At 42.6% G+C, this 15804-nt stretch overlaps 1 protein-coding gene across 3 annotated transcripts in view; it reads right to left on the reverse strand.

Annotated features, from left to right (window-relative positions):
- Window positions 1–15804, reverse strand: part of TMEM131 (transmembrane protein 131) — a 227954-nt gene that overhangs the window by 150399 nt on the left and 61751 nt on the right. For all 3 annotated transcript variants that reach the window (XM_040336325.1, XM_040336324.1, XM_040336323.1), the window contains exon 4: window positions 627–695. In XM_040336325.1, coding sequence (XP_040192259.1) covers window positions 627–695 — 69 coding nt within the window. The remainder of the gene's footprint in view (window positions 1–626; window positions 696–15804) is intronic.

A 15804-nucleotide genomic window follows, 5' to 3' on the forward strand; every position in this document is an offset into this window, starting at 1 on the left:
CTTTAGTTATATAAACAGGGAATTAAGACAAATAAGCCATACATTAAATGAGCTAAAAATCACTAGTGGCTGTTTACACATTAACTGCATAAAGAATCAGAATACAGAAAAAATAATATTTCCCCCCCCACCCGCAATTTCACCACATTTACATAAAGACGTCCAGAGAAAGTGACAGACTGACAATTTATAACGCTGCTAGGGATGCTTCAGTAGGTGCAATAACAGTGTTCATTTTTTAAACACATTTTAAAACCTTGATAATTGAATGTGTCTTTTGTAAGTATATTGCAAACCTCATTCACAATGGCGCTGCAGTTCGTACGCCATAAAGCCGTTGTGTTTTTGTGGCTGAAGCCTCAAGGTGCTGAATGCAAGTATATGGGGAAGCATTTGTATAACAAATACTATAAATTGTATGATTTTAGAGTTACCAAAATACAATATTTTTTGTAACGACTGCCCTGAATTTATTTTTTGAAAACACAAGAAAATTAAAGTGCAATAGCAATACTGGTATATAAAGAAATTATTACACGCCAAAATGAAAACCACCTTTATGAAGAATACAAGTTCCAAATATGTCAAAACAGAATGTATTATAAAGATGAAACAATAATGCTTACTGTTCGTGGAAGTCCAGCATTGGTGGTTCAAACCGTATTGGCCTGCAGTTCCCCCTGTGCAAGGACACACTGTAGAGAAAAAGATAGGACTGTAAGAACAGGGACAATAGAAAACCCATCTTCTTCGCAGATTATAACAGGTGTGAGCGCAAGTGCCTCTCACAATGAAATGCCCAAAGGACTACAGTAGTCCGTGTTCAAGAAGGGGGAACTTGACAAACTTGTTTAGCTAGAGAAGAAATGCCACAGCTATTGAACTAAACCACTTGGTAACACTGTTTATAGAAACCATGTGATCCTGGCTTCAAGTCGCTTTTGTATCCACTACGTGTCGATCTGTCTTTCTACACACATTGTGTGTATAACACAAAAAAATATATATATATATATATATATATATATATATATACACACACACACACACACACAGCAATCAATAAGGCTCTTCAGTATATTGTTTACAATCACATGAACTGAAAAAAACATGAAGTCTGAGTAAAACACAAGGGAGTTTGTAGCATAATTTACCAAAGCAGCAACATTTTCCTTAGTCTACTGGGGTTGAAGAGAACCTGTAAGGAAAATTTTACTTGTGGCATCCAAAGCTCTCCATCCAGCACTGAAGGCTGCCGTCTAACTGCCATTTTTTGTAATGCTACTTTAACTGACAATTGCAGAGTCATGCAACGCTGTACCCAAAATAAATGTATAATTTTTTTGCACACAAATAGAGCTTTATTTTGCTGATATTTAATCACATCTGTTTTTTTTGGTTTTTTTTATTTATAGAAGGGAAAGGACCGACAAAAAAAAAATATATATAGAAAATTTTGGTCAAAACGTATTCTGCTACATGTTTTTGGTAAAATAAATCCCAATAAGTGCATAATTGGTTTGTTTCAAAGTTATGGCATCTACAAACTATAGGATATAACATTTAATATATTTTTTTTTAATTCTAGCAATGGTGGCGATCAGCGACTTATAACAGCACTGCAATAGTGCAGCGGGCAAGCTGACATTGACACTTTGTGGGACCTAACTGCTACTGACATCACCAGTGCCATTATTACAGTGATCAGTGTTAATAAGATGCAGTCACTGTACTGACACTGGGCAGGAAGGGGTTAACATCTAGGGCGATCAAAGGGTTAAATATGTGTCAAACGTGAAGCGTACACACTGCTTTTACTGGGTATCTGGTTGATTTCCCCTTATCCCCAGTCACCGAACACAGCTCTATGCTGCTAAAGGCCCGTACACACGATCGGATATCCCGAGGGACGTGCTGTGTCGGATAATCCGACCGTCTGTATTCACCATCGGACAATTGTCGAAATTTTTGACAACAAATGTTGGATGGTCATGCTCTCAAATTGTGCGACAACAAACGTGTTCCGTCGGATTATCGGATCGTGTTTACACAAATCCATCTGACTAAAATCCAAAGTACAAACACGCATGCTCCGAACCAATGCCAACCATCAGACATTAGCAGAAGTTGCCCAAAGGGTGGTGCTAAAAAGCAGAAGAACCACATAGTTTTGTGAATGTTGGCTGAAAAGGGGGGGGGGGGGGGGGAATTTAAGCAGAACTTTCTTTTTTGGATGAAACTCTGCTTTAAGAGCCATCTTCAACGTAAAGAACAAGGAGTCCTGGAAGTGATGGTTTGGCCCTCAGAGAGCCCTGATCTCATCATTATTATACCAGATTTATAAGCGCCAACAGTTCAAGTCTGTCTGGGACTACATGAAGAGACAGAAAGATTTGAGGCAGCCTACATCTACAGAAGATCTGTGATTAGTTCTCCAAGATGTTTGGAACAGCCTAGCCGTCAAGTTCCTTCAAAAACTGGGAGCAAGTGTACCTAGAACTGATAAAGCCAAAACCATAGTCGCACCAAATATTGATTTGATTTCGATTTTTCCTGTTCCCTCATTTTGCAAATTGATCAAAACTAAAATAATTAAAATAAATATTTTCCAAAGCATTCTTACTTTACAGAATTTCACATCTGCCTAAAATGTTTTGCAGTGTGAATATATATATATTATATACATTATATACACACACACAAAAAAAATGTAATGGCGAATTTAATTCAACATCGCATGTTTACATCAGAATAGAAAGATATTTTTAGCATTTGAGATCAATACAATATCTATTTTTGCAGATGAAAGGCTTTTTGAGTTGATTTGTATATTTGATGTAAATTTTGAATGCTAAATAATCAGACCCATGGGTTTCCAATTCATAAGAAAAGTAAACAAAATATCATGTTACATAATTCTTTGCTCTAATTGAGGGTATACCAGTAAAGCTACTAATATCCAATTAGTAACAATCAGAGTTGCTGAATTCTTAATGAGATCCTTTTTCCAATAATCACACTTTGCTTGTGTTCTATCATTATGTTCCAATGAGGTACAAGCCATCTATGATTAGTGTATGTTATCTGATGCTTGTACTGGGCTAGTGTTGCCATGCAGAGTCCAGGGTGTGATCAGTCTGGACAGCCTCAACAATATTACCTGTTGACTGGATTTCTCAGTGCCACAGGCAAGCTGAAAAGAATACAAATATGTTTCAAACTAAATAATTTAACAGTTTGACAGCTGCTTATTGAACATAAATGCCAAAATATGGAAATTTCATTCATCAAGAAACAAACTCTAAAAGATTCTTAAAAAAGAAAAAAAAGAAGAAAAATACTTAGCAATACTAGCCATATCCACTGTGAATGCAACTGTATGTCGCAAAGGGTTCTAACGCAGTCTGTATAGAAAAGCTACACGTCATTGCTCTTAGGGGGTCGTTTACATTAGTGTTGCCCTCTGAACAGTAATCTACAGTGGATCATGTTTCAGGGTGTCTGACAGGTGGTCGGGGGGCCATTATATCACCTCACCACCACTTTTAACACCTAAAAGTCTGCACCACCGCACAGAAAGTCGTGTGTAACAGATTAAAGCGAAGCCCTATTCACTTGTGAGTCACATTTGGCAGATGGTACCAAAAGTGAGAAGGGCTTTAAAGTGGTTGTAAAGTCTTAAGGTTTGACACTTTAACCCATTAATGCCTCTTGTTCCAATATTGGAACTGTAGTGTTGCGGGAGCTATTTATACACAATGCTCTAGGTAACACATGAATTTTTAAGCAAAAAAATAAAAAAAAAAACACGTTTTACTTTATTTCAAACTTGCACATCCTGAGCCAGATCCAGCTATGTGCATGCGCGCAGCAGCTCTACCCGCTCTCCTCATTGGACAAATTGATAGCAGCAGGAGCCAATCAAAAACTGACAGGAGCAGGGCAGAGAGGCTTGCACAGGTTGCCCCAATTGAGAGCGTCTTTCAGTGGGGGTACCTGATGAAGAAGATGGGCCTGGAGCGCTGGCGGGGGCCCATAAAATAGACTATGGGTGCTCAACCTGTGGCTCTCCAGCTGTTGCAGAACTTCAAGTCCCATCATGCCTCTGCCTTTGGGAGTCATGCTTGTAACAGTCAGAAGCTTGCAATGCCTCATGGGAATTGTAGTTCTGAAACAGCTGGAGAGCCACAGGTTGAGCACCCATGATAGAGGATCTGGGCTGCTCTGTGAAAAACAACTGCACAGAACAGGCAAGTATAGGCATGTTTGTTTAAAAAAAAAATGTTTACAAACACCAATTCTTTCTGTAGCCACAAAGCAAAAAATCATGCTAGAAAATGGGTTTCATGAATAATACCCCACATCAGAATTATTTCACAAAAAAAAAAATTATAGAAGTTGGCACACTGTCAACTTACACATACAGGGAGTGCAGAATTATTAGGCAAGTTGTATTTTTGAGGATTAATTTTATTATTGAACAACAACCATGTTCTCAATGAACCCAAAAAACTCATTAATATCAAAGCTGAATATTTTTGGAAGTAGTTTTTAGTTTGTTTTTAGTTTTAGCTATTTTAGGGGGATATCTGTGTGTGCAGGTGACTATTACTGTGCATAATTATTAGGCAACTTAACAAAAAAAAAATATATACCCATTTCAATTATTTATTTTTACCAGTGAAACCAATATAACATCTCAACATTCACAAATATACATTTCTGACATTCAAAAACAAAACAAAAACAAATCAGTGACCAATATAGCCACCTTTCTTTGCAAGGACACTCAAAAGCCTGCCATCCATGGATTCTGTCAGTGTTTTGATCTGTTCACCATCAACATTGCGTGCAGCAGCAACCACAGCCTCCCAGACACTGTTCAGAGAGGTGTACTGTTTTCCCTCCTTGTAAATCTCACATTTGATGATGGACCACAGGTTCTCAATGGGGTTCAGATCAGGTGAACAAGGAGGCCATGTCATTAGTTTTTCTTCTTTTATACCCTTTCTTGCCAGCCACGCTGTGGAGTACTTGGACGCGTGTGATGGAGCATTGTCCTGCATGAAAATCATGTTTTTCTTGAAGGATGCAGACTTCTTCATGTACAACTGCTTGAAGAAGGTGTCTTCCAGAAACTGGCAGTAGGACTGGGAGTTGAGTTTGACTCCATCCTCAACCCGAAAAGGCGACACAAGCTCATCTTTGATGATACCAGCCCAAACCAGTACTCCACCTCCACCTTGCTGGCGTCTGAGTCGGACTGGAGCTCTCTGCCCTTTACCAATCCAGCCACGGGCCCATCCATCTGGCCCATCAAGACTCACTCTCATTTCATCAGTCCATAAAACCTTAGAAAAATCAGTCTTGAGATATTTCTTGGCCCAGTCTTGACGTTTCAGCTTGTGTGTCTTGTTCAGTGGTGGTCGTCTTTCAGCCTTTCTTACCTTGGCCATGTCTCTGAGTATTGCACACCTTGTGCTTTTGGGCACTCCAGTGATGTTGCAGCTCTGAAATATGGCCAAACTGGTGGCATCTTGGCAGCTGCACGCTTGACTTTTCTCAGTTCATGGGCAGTTATTTTGCGCCTTGGTTTTTCCACACACTTCTTGCGACCGTGTTGACTATTTTGAATGAAACGCTTGATTGTTCGATGATCACGCTTCAGAAGCTTTGCAATTTTAAGAGTGCTGCATCCCTCTGCAAGATATCTCACTATTTTTGACTTTTCTGAGCCTGTCAAGTCCTTCTTTTGACCCATTTTGCCAAAGGAAAGGAAGTTGACTAATAATTATGCACACCTGATATAGGGTGTTGATGTCATTAGACCACACCCCTTCTCATTACAGAGATGCACATCACCTAATATGCTTAATTGGTAGTAGGCTTTCGAGCCTATACAGCTTGGAGTAAGACAACATGCATAAAGAGGATGATGTGGTCAAAATACTAATTTGCCTAATAATTCTGCGCTCCCTGTAGTAGGAGGGGTGAGTGTGAGCATAAACAATAGTAAATATGTTTTGTTTGTTTTTGCCAGTATCTTTAAGCTTCCATTCACACCAGTGTCCATTTTTCGGACATATTTTAATTTTTTGTTTTTTAAAAGGCGTTTAAGAAGTGTATTACAAGCGTTTGACAGCTTCAGATGTTTTTGCTTGGCCAATAAAAAGCACTGAGGGGGGGGGTAAAACTGCTATTTGAGCGTAATACGAGCGTTTCTCTGCTCTAGTCAGACTATTGAAGTCTCTATGGGGCCACAAAGAAGCTTATGTACTTTTGAGCTTCAGACGTTTCGCTTCAGGCGACAGAACGCTCATATGTTAACAGGGGCCATTGAAATAAATGGGATTTTGTTTGTTGGGCATTTTGGAGCTTCAGAGCTGAGCATTTTACAAGCGGAAAGACACTCAGGTGTGAACAGGGTCTAAGTGATGGTCCTCTTTCCCCTTATTGAGATTGTTTTTTATGCTTAACCAGTGCCCTTATTTTGGATTTTTCAATCAACTCTTCACTGCCTTCTACTTTAATAGAAGCAGGGCATCAGCTTGATGCTACTTCGGTAATATCTTAGGAACCAGACCCCCACACTGCAGAGGGCATCTGTAATGTTGCTTCGAGCACTGGATCGGACAAGAAGTGCAATGTGTGTAGTTAGCTGCAAAGTACTATACAGTAAAGCTGCACGACTCTGGATAAAATGATAATCACAGTTTTTCGCTTAGAATAAAGATCACAAGTGTTGGCAGATCATCTTTCACATTGTACAAAAAAAATTTAGCTAGCTTTACAGTTTTTTTTTTTTTTTTTAATTCATTGAAGTGTATTTTTTCCCCAAAAAAATTGCATTCAAAAGACTGCTGCACAAATACAGTGTGACAAAGTATTGCAACGACCGCCATTATATTCTCTAGGGTCTCTGCTAAAAATGATAGACACATATATACACACACACACAGTTTATTTTGATCTCTCAGTGCTAAGCAACGTTGGGATAAACTTTGCCGGCTGCTTTTTTTTTTTTTTAAAGCTCTGTACTTGTTAAATGAATTGTGGAAATGCTGGATTAAGAGCGAGATCATTTTTTTTAAATTAATTGTGAAGTTCTACTATACAGGTACACAGCGATTGCCATTCCTATAGTTACCAGACCCTGAAGGTCACCACTGGGTACATTTCCACCATGACAGCAAAGCCTAGACCAATATAGAGACCAGTTGAAATGGACAGGTACATCCTGTTATTGGACCAATACTGTAGCCTTGCAGAAAATGAGAGCTCATATCACCTTGACTTGCAGTATGCTTATTTATTGTACTCACCTAATGCAAAAAAACAAAAACAAAGGGAACCAGGATTGCGATTGCACTTTTTCAAATGGAAATCAGTAATATTTCTGTTTGTGCATTAATCAAGGGTTTATACTGGCAGGTAAAAATTTCACCAGAGCGAGCCTAAATGGCCTAATCAAGACTGACGATGCTCATCATGCAGCAGAGCAGGACCCCATTTTAAAACGGTCTCTTCATCCGATTGTAGCTCAAAGACAAATAAGTGGCCTATCTGACCAAGGTAGGTTTCATTGTACCCATGTCAGAATTTCTCAGACAACTAATGGCCTCCCTGTCCCCTAATACAGCCCCCCAGGCTTGGAGAGCCAAGAAAGGGCATGCATTATGTTGGAAATAAAACCCTCTATAGCAAAGTTGAGAACTTCAAGAGGAAGAAGCACACTGTTGGCTGACATCACAGAGCCGGTCTAGGCTCAGGAAAGATTGTGACTTTATGGTTGGTATCTGCCCACATGCCTGACCCAGCTCAGCCTCTCAGAGAGCCACCGAGAGCCTGAGCCAGCTACTCCCGCTTTCTGCGCAGCCCAGCACGGCAGTGAGCGCAGGAGGACAGAGCTGAGAGCCGGTGACTGACAATCACCAGCTCTATGCTCAGGGAGCTCTGAGAAACGAGCAATCAGCAGTGTTTGATCGCTCAGTTCTCAGCTTTACAACAGTCCACCAGTGGTGGACAGGTGAAGCATCGGGCCTAAAACACGATTTAAAAAAAATACATAATCCACACTTTTTTTTTTTTAAATCAAGCAATAGTAGGGCACACACAGATAGCCACTTCATGAAAAAAAAAAAAACAGCAGTACCAGGAAACAGGCTGCTGTCAAATTACATGTATAATGTTCTTTGTTCATTGTAAAATGACATCAGCAGGAACCCTCTCTCTCCGGGTGGATGTCCCGATTTCCCAGTCATACAGGGGGGGGGGGCGCTGCATCGATCGGGACCCGGTGCGCGTGCCCGGCGGCCGGGATGTTAGCCGGGCACCTGCAATCACAGCAGGACCGTGGATGTGTGTGTAAACACAGATCCACATCCTGTCAGAGGAGAGGAGACCAATGTGCTCCCAGTACAGAGGAACATCGATCGGTCTCCTCCCCTTGTGAGTCCCCTCCCCTACAGTTAGAATCACTCCCCAGGGAGCATATTTCACCCCTTGATCGCCCCATAGTATTAACACCTTCCCTGCCAGTCACATTTACACAGTAATCAGTGGAGTTTTATAGCACCAATCGCTGTACAAATGTGAATGGTTAAAAAAAAAAAAAAAGAAGATCGCCACCATTACTAGTACAGAAAAAAAAAGCCATAAATCTATCCCCTATTTTGTAGATGCTATAACTTTTGCACAAACCAATCAATATACGCTTATTGCGATTTTTTAACAAAAATATGTAGAAGACTACACATCGGTCGGCCTAAACTGAGGGAAAAAAAATATTGTGATTCATTAAATTAAAAAGTAAAAAAATATTGGTGTTTTTTTTTTTTTTTTAAATTGTCGCTCTTGTTTATAGTGCAGGGCTTGACAAATTTGCTTGGAATCTAGGAGCCGGCTAAAAAAGTTAGAGCCAGGAACGGGCGTGCAGAAACGAACACATACGTGAGTAGCGCACGCATATGAAAGCGGTGTTCAAACCACACATGTGAGGTATCACCGCGATTGGTAGAGCGTGAGCAATAATTCGAGCCCTCTAGACCACCTCCAACTCAAAAACATGCAACCTGAAGAATTTTTAAAATATTGCCTATGGAGATTTTAAAGGGTAAAAGTTTGTCGCCATTCCACGAGCAGACGCAATTTTGAAGCGTGACATGTTGGGTAACAATTTACTCGGTGTAACATTATCTTTCACAAAATAAAAAAAATTGGGCAAACTTTACTGTTGTCTTATTTTTTTTTATAAAAAAAGTGTACGTGAAAGTGACGAATTTCTGTTCCCATTTTGGACTGCCATTCTCAAGAATCTTTGGAATGCTGGATGGATCGAGACATGCAGATAAGCATCCCTTAAATCCAAAGTGGCCATGAAGCAGTTTGGGTAAAGCAGGCTTTTGATTGTGAACACTGTCTCCATACGGAAGTGCTTGTACCTGATCGATCGTTTTAGAGACCGGCGATTCAGAATAAGCCGATACTTTCCTGACAGCTTTCTGATAACAAAAATATGGGAATAAAACCCTTTGCTCTGATCTGAGCGGGAACAGGAATCAGGACTTTCTGATCTAGCAAGTCTTCTATTTGGAGACCCGGAGCCCTCGCTTTTTCCGGATCTTTGGGAGGGGAGGTGATCAATAGTCGTTCTGGTGGTTGGCAGGAGAATTCCAGCCTGTACCCATTTGCTACTAGATTCAGGATGAAGGGACTTGAGGTGACTGCTGCCCACTGTGGGAGAAAGGCCCTTAATCTTCCTCCCACTGGAGGAACACCCCCTCTACCTTTGCCCTTGTGCCCGGTCCAATGTTTCTTGGGCCTGTTGTCCTTTTCTATAGGACTTTTCTGCCTGCTTTGGCCACAATTTTTTTTCAGGCTGTCTGCTTTTTCTTGTTTTCTGGAAAGGCCTTTTTTCTATCGGCCCTACGTTCCAGTGCCTCCTGCAGACCTGGGCCAAAAATATGATCCCCTGTTAGGGGAAGCCCACATAGGAGCAATTTAGAGGCTGCATCACCTGACCAGGTTTTAAGCCAAAGGCTTCTTCGGGCTGAATTCACCAAGGGCGAAGTCCTGGCTGTCATTCTTACAGACTCTGCGGAAGAATCAGCTTAAAACCCCACGGCACTATAAAGGAGAGGAAAGGATTTCAGAATCTCTTACCTAGAGGTACCTGCCAACAGATGGGTTTGTATTTGTGTCAGCCATTCTTCCAAGTTTCTGGCTACACAAGTGGAGGCCAGAGCCGGTTTAAGATTCCCAATAGCTGAATCCCAGGCTCTGAAGAAGGATATCTCCTCTCTTGTCCATCGGGTCCTTAAGCGTGCACATATCAAACGGCAGGTCCGAATTTTTTGAAACTTTTGAAAGAGGTGCATCCAACTTTGGATTTTTGTTCCACGGCTGCGATGCATCCTCATCAAATGGAAACCTTTTTAGGTTACCAGAAAAGAAAGGTTTTCGCTCTGGATTTTCCCACTCCAGCTTGATAGTATCAAGGAGGGAACTGTGCACTGGAAAGACTTTAGATTTCTTTTTGTGCAAACCTTTGTACACAAGGTCATGTTTAGACAATTGTACCACCTCCTCCTCCTCCATTTCAAGAGTTATATACATAGCCTTTAATAAGTTATCTACGTCTTCCAAAGACAACTTAAACCTTGAGCCCCTAGAGGATTCTCCATCCATGGGCCCAGTATCTGACCTTGATTCTTCTGGAGAAGAACGGGTAGATCTGGCTTCAGCCTCAGAGGCTTCACTCTCTACACTCTGCTGTGGAGCGCTAACGACTGAAGATTTTCTATTTGAGGATGTACCCCGTGGGGGAGCCTGAAACTTGTCAATTAGATCCTTAAAAGAGCTAAAAGACGTAAGCTCATCTTTGACCGAAGTCAGCATTTTTTGACAGGAGGCTACTGGGTCATCCCTCACTAGGCCATCTATACAGGTGCAGCCCCCCTGAAGATGTTCAACCTAACGAAACGTACGTCGGAGGCGGACCCGATCACGTGAGGTGCCCCCCTGCTCGTGGTGCGGTCAACTGGGACGCCAGGCTGTGCTACGGCGGTAACACCGCAACAGACGACCCACACACCTACCGCACCGCAAGGTAGCGGTGACACGCTTGCAGCCCCAGTGCCGGGTAGGCACTTATAAAGTAAGAGGCCAATTCGGCCGTTTGTTTTTTTTTTTTCTACCTTGTTTTTTATGAATAAATTTTACCCATCAGTATTACACTATTGGCATCTCCATTGCCTTTTTTTATTGCATATCCTAACTGGAATTCCTGGTGATGAGGCTAAGATCTTTTTTCCTGTCCAATGTGTATGCAGGCACAATCCTGCATAGGCTCATTTGACTATCTTTTTAATTAAAGTGGTCTATTATTTCCGGTAAGCGCATCCTTTTGCTTCAACACAGTATTGGGTGTTAAAGAAGACTGGATTGTGGTGGTGGCATTTTCCTTTTCTCACTTAAAGCAAGATAAAACCAACTAAGAAGAACTGTTTTACATATGTGTGACACACTGTTTGACACAATATTGGGACTTGATGTCATGGATTTATGAACCAGAGACACTTATGATGTTTTGCCAATTAATTGGATTATTTAGTTCTATATTTTCTATATTTTGCATATAGTGATTATATATATATATATATATATATATATATATATATATATATATATATATATATATATTTTTTTTTTTTTTTCACAGCACAGGATCACTTCACTTAATTTTCATTATTAATTAGTATCACTGAGTGGTCTAGCGCCCTCTACCTATATCTTCCATTCATTACAATCAGTATTGTTTATGAGGTGCAGCTTTTGTATTTCGTTTTTTTATTTTTATTTATTGTTTGGCGCTGAATTTCAGGTTCTTTTTCCAGGTGCAGCAAACTGTTTTGCACCAAGTGGGGCTCAGTTTGTTACCGCAAACCGCACATTTTCTTTATGTGGCTGCGCTTGGGCCTTGTCCTGGGTCTTGGCCTGTAAGAAAACAAATGACCCAAAATAAAAACCTAAACCACAAAATACTCCATACCACCACATGCAGGAGGATGGAAAATGTGTCCCCCAAGACCACCAGGACAGCAAGAGAGTGGGAGAACACACACACTCCAGGCTTACCTGAGAGGTGCTGGAGACCGCATCTGTTGCCTGTGTAGGTACTGCAGGAGAATCCATCTGTCCCTCTGGTCGTCCACAGCCTCTGCTGGTTCCACCAAAAAACACCAGCAAGCCAGCGTCCCCTGTTCGTGATGTTTATGGAGACAGGAACCAGCGTCCGATGATGACGTCACACGACCCGGAAGTGACCCTCGGCGTATACTTCCTTTGGGCCAGCTTGGAGCGCAGAAGCTCCACCCTTGCAAGCGCCACAGCTTCCTCATTCCCCTGCGCAAATCAACCACACTGTCTGCAGGGAAAGGATGCCACCATGCCGCACTGACCACATGCTATGGGCTCGACGTCACCCCGGTCCTGACCCTCCCCAGGCACAGAAGACAACAGATTCTACCAACCTCCCCAGCGGAGATACTGCTTCTGGCGAGAGGTTAGAATTACCCCCAATCAGCCATTAGAGCCCCTGCTCGAGACCTAGGGGACCAGGTTCCAGGAAACACGAATACTGACATGGGCCTGGAGGACCGCCCTTTTATCTGGTGGGGTAATGCGTTTCCCATCCTGGTAGGAGGAGCCCTATGTCTCATTGGCTGTCCTGGAAGACGCTTGAGAGAAACGAGGACTCCGAGTGGGTTAGGGTTATAAGAAAGTCACCCAGGTGGTGTGCAGTTTACAGCTTTGCCAGTGTCCAATCAATGTAATGTAAATGTCTATAACCTCATTTCGTATGAATACTCTGCCTGTGTACTATACACCTAAGATAATAGGTTCTTGGTTAACCATAAAATGCCTTTCTTGATCATACATCACGGGACACAGAGCCTTAATTACTTAATGAGTTATGTAGGTGATTGGACACTGGCAAACCCAATTAAAAATTGAGTTCCTCCCCTATATAACCCCTCCCAAACGGAGAGTACCTCAGTTTTTTTTCACCAGTGTTTTTTTTTTTTTTAATTTCTGTTTATTGAAAATTTTTGGCATAACAAAACACACATCCCTTGGTACAACACCAAGTACAGGCATACCCCGCTTTAAGTACACTCACTTTACATACACTCGCGAGTAAGGACATACCTGCGAGTGTATGTAAAGTGCCTTATAAGTACTTTACAGACATTTTGCAGCCGCAGCAGAAGGAGCTGAAGCTCCGAGAGCATACCCCACCCTGTTCCAGTGTGCTCCTGACACCCCCACTACAGCTCCTGACCCCCCACTACACCCTAGAAGTGAAAAAAGGTATTGTTTCACTTTAAGTACATTTTCGTTTTACATACATGCTCTGGTCCCATTGTGTACTTAAAAGTGTGGTATGCCTGTATACCATTGGTCAACATGACCATGTACATGTACATAAAAACAGAGCCATCGCAGATGGCAATAACCAACAGAACACCCACCCTCCCTCCCTCCTCTACTCAGTTCCCTTCCCCCTGCAAAACCTAGCGCGGGGCTCCTCTGAAGAAGGATCTCCACCTCGCTTAATAAACGTCCCAGATCCCACTACCGATGCACCTGGAGTAAATTAATGCAAATACACAAAACAGGAAACTTCAGAAATTATTTAACATTCCTCACTACCCAACCGTCTGATCAGATTCATACCAGGCCCTCCATACTTTTTCAAATGTTCCCACACACCCGAGACAAGCATGTTGCCTTGTAATACGGAAGCATAGCATTCACCAGCCCCTTCCAGAATGCTATCTCTGGGGCCCCCGGACTCCTCCACTTAAGCAAAATAGATTTCTTCCCATAGAACAGGAGGATGCTGAGTAACGTTCTATGCGCCCTGGACGGGACCACCTCCTCCACCAAGCCCAGCAAACATACACTTATTTCCCGAGGTACATGTACCCCCAGTACTCCCGCTATACAGGACATGACCCCAGTCCAAAACTGCTGAATCTGAGGGCAGTCCCAAAACACATGATGTGCGTCCGCTGGCGAAAAAGTACACCTCCAACATTCAGGGGGCACCGACGGATATATCGATGCCAACCTAGCCGGGGTATAGTAGACCCTATGCAGGAATTTAAACTGAATTAGCCGGTCCCTTGCCGCCACCAGATATTTAAATGGACGGTCCCACATGTCATCCCACTCCTCCCCTTGTATACCAGGAACCTCAGCCGCCCACCGCTCTCTGCATTTTATTAAGGCCTTAGGACTGAGTTTAAATAACTCTTTATACGTCACTGACAAAGTTTTGGGTAAGTCTTCTGTCATTAGGAGCTCTAATCGAGAAGGAAAGGATTCAACCGTCTGCGCCTCAAACTGTGTCTGAAATGCGTGCCTCAGTCTCAAATACCGGAAAAATTGCAAATTAGGAAGATGTTTGGCCTTCAACTGGTCAAACGTTAAAAGTACCCCATCACGCGTAATGTCCTTAAGCAATTTAACCCCCTTAACCGCCCAGCCAGCAGCGTCGTCAAATTTATAAAAATGTTGGAGCTTCGGGTTCATCCACAGGGGAGTCGAGGGGGAGACCCCCGTGTAACTGGGACAGGCTAATTTCTCCACCTCCACCCACGCCTTAACAGTGGCCTTCATAGAATCTGTCAGTGGGAGGTCCTTACCCGTACCCCGATGGATCGCCAACCGAAGGGACTCATAAGAGCCCAGATGGGCTGCCTCGAGTATAGTAGCCGAATCCCCCGCGTCCGAACTCAGCCAGTGTTTAAGGTGGTTGGTCACGTTCAACATGTGCCAAGAAGAAAAGTGCTCTTTTGATGGTCTGTCTGCAGAGACCTAGATCTCCATACCTCGGGTCGATTTTAAAAGCCTAAGGTGGGTGTTACCCGGGCCTAGTGTAATGAAGGAACGGAGGTTTGCCTGTAATGTCTCTCTGCAGAGGTCTGGGCTCTGGGATCCAGACTTTGATACACTAATACAATTGTGGCACGAAAAGTTTCTGGCAGAGTCTTCTACAGGTCCAGGTTTGAGGTTTTATCTAATGGAACCCTTGAAAAACCTGAAGGTTGGCACAACTTGCCCGCTGTGATGGGTGAAAGCTGGAACTACTTTTAGTAGCTTTTCCTGCGGCGTGGATAGCGCAAGAAGAGGATCATTTATTTTGCATTACCTTCTGCGAGTAGGATGTCTTTCCTGGTTTTTCGACACTGGAAGGAGTAAGTGCATACCTGGTGTATTCTGGTGTATCCTGGTGTATCCAGGAACAAGCTCAGTGAAGTCGGTCAAATAAAAAAAAAAAAAAAAAAAAAAACTCACCTACTTCCGCTGCAGGCTCTGCCACAAAAAACGCCTACAGGGGTCCACAATGATGCCCCCAGTAATCTCCCCCCTTTCCTCGTTCTCCTGGACGCCGCCATGACAGCAGCACATGTGACGGAAGCACATATTTAGCGGTCTTAGTGAGACATGGATAGGGGGAGGGCCGTGGTTGCTAGCGCCCGTGCGCAAACGCAAAACACCTGTGTGCAGGCCCCAAGAGGCTGGTTTAAAAAACCCAGCACGCCAGAGCCTTCTGTAAACGGCATGAACACAGAGCTGTGGGCTGTAAGCATCCCTGTGGATTGAACCAGATAAACCTAAGACTTCTACTCTGCATCAGGTTGTGCAGTGAGCTGATAGTCTTACAATACACAAAATATAACACAACAGTGATTGCATTTATTTTGTGGATAGTACCTTTGCGTTGCAGCAAGGACT

The sequence above is a fragment of the Rana temporaria genome, chromosome 2 (assembly GCF_905171775.1).
Source record: "Rana temporaria chromosome 2, aRanTem1.1, whole genome shotgun sequence".
Classification (NCBI taxonomy): domain Eukaryota; kingdom Metazoa; phylum Chordata; class Amphibia; order Anura; family Ranidae; genus Rana; species Rana temporaria.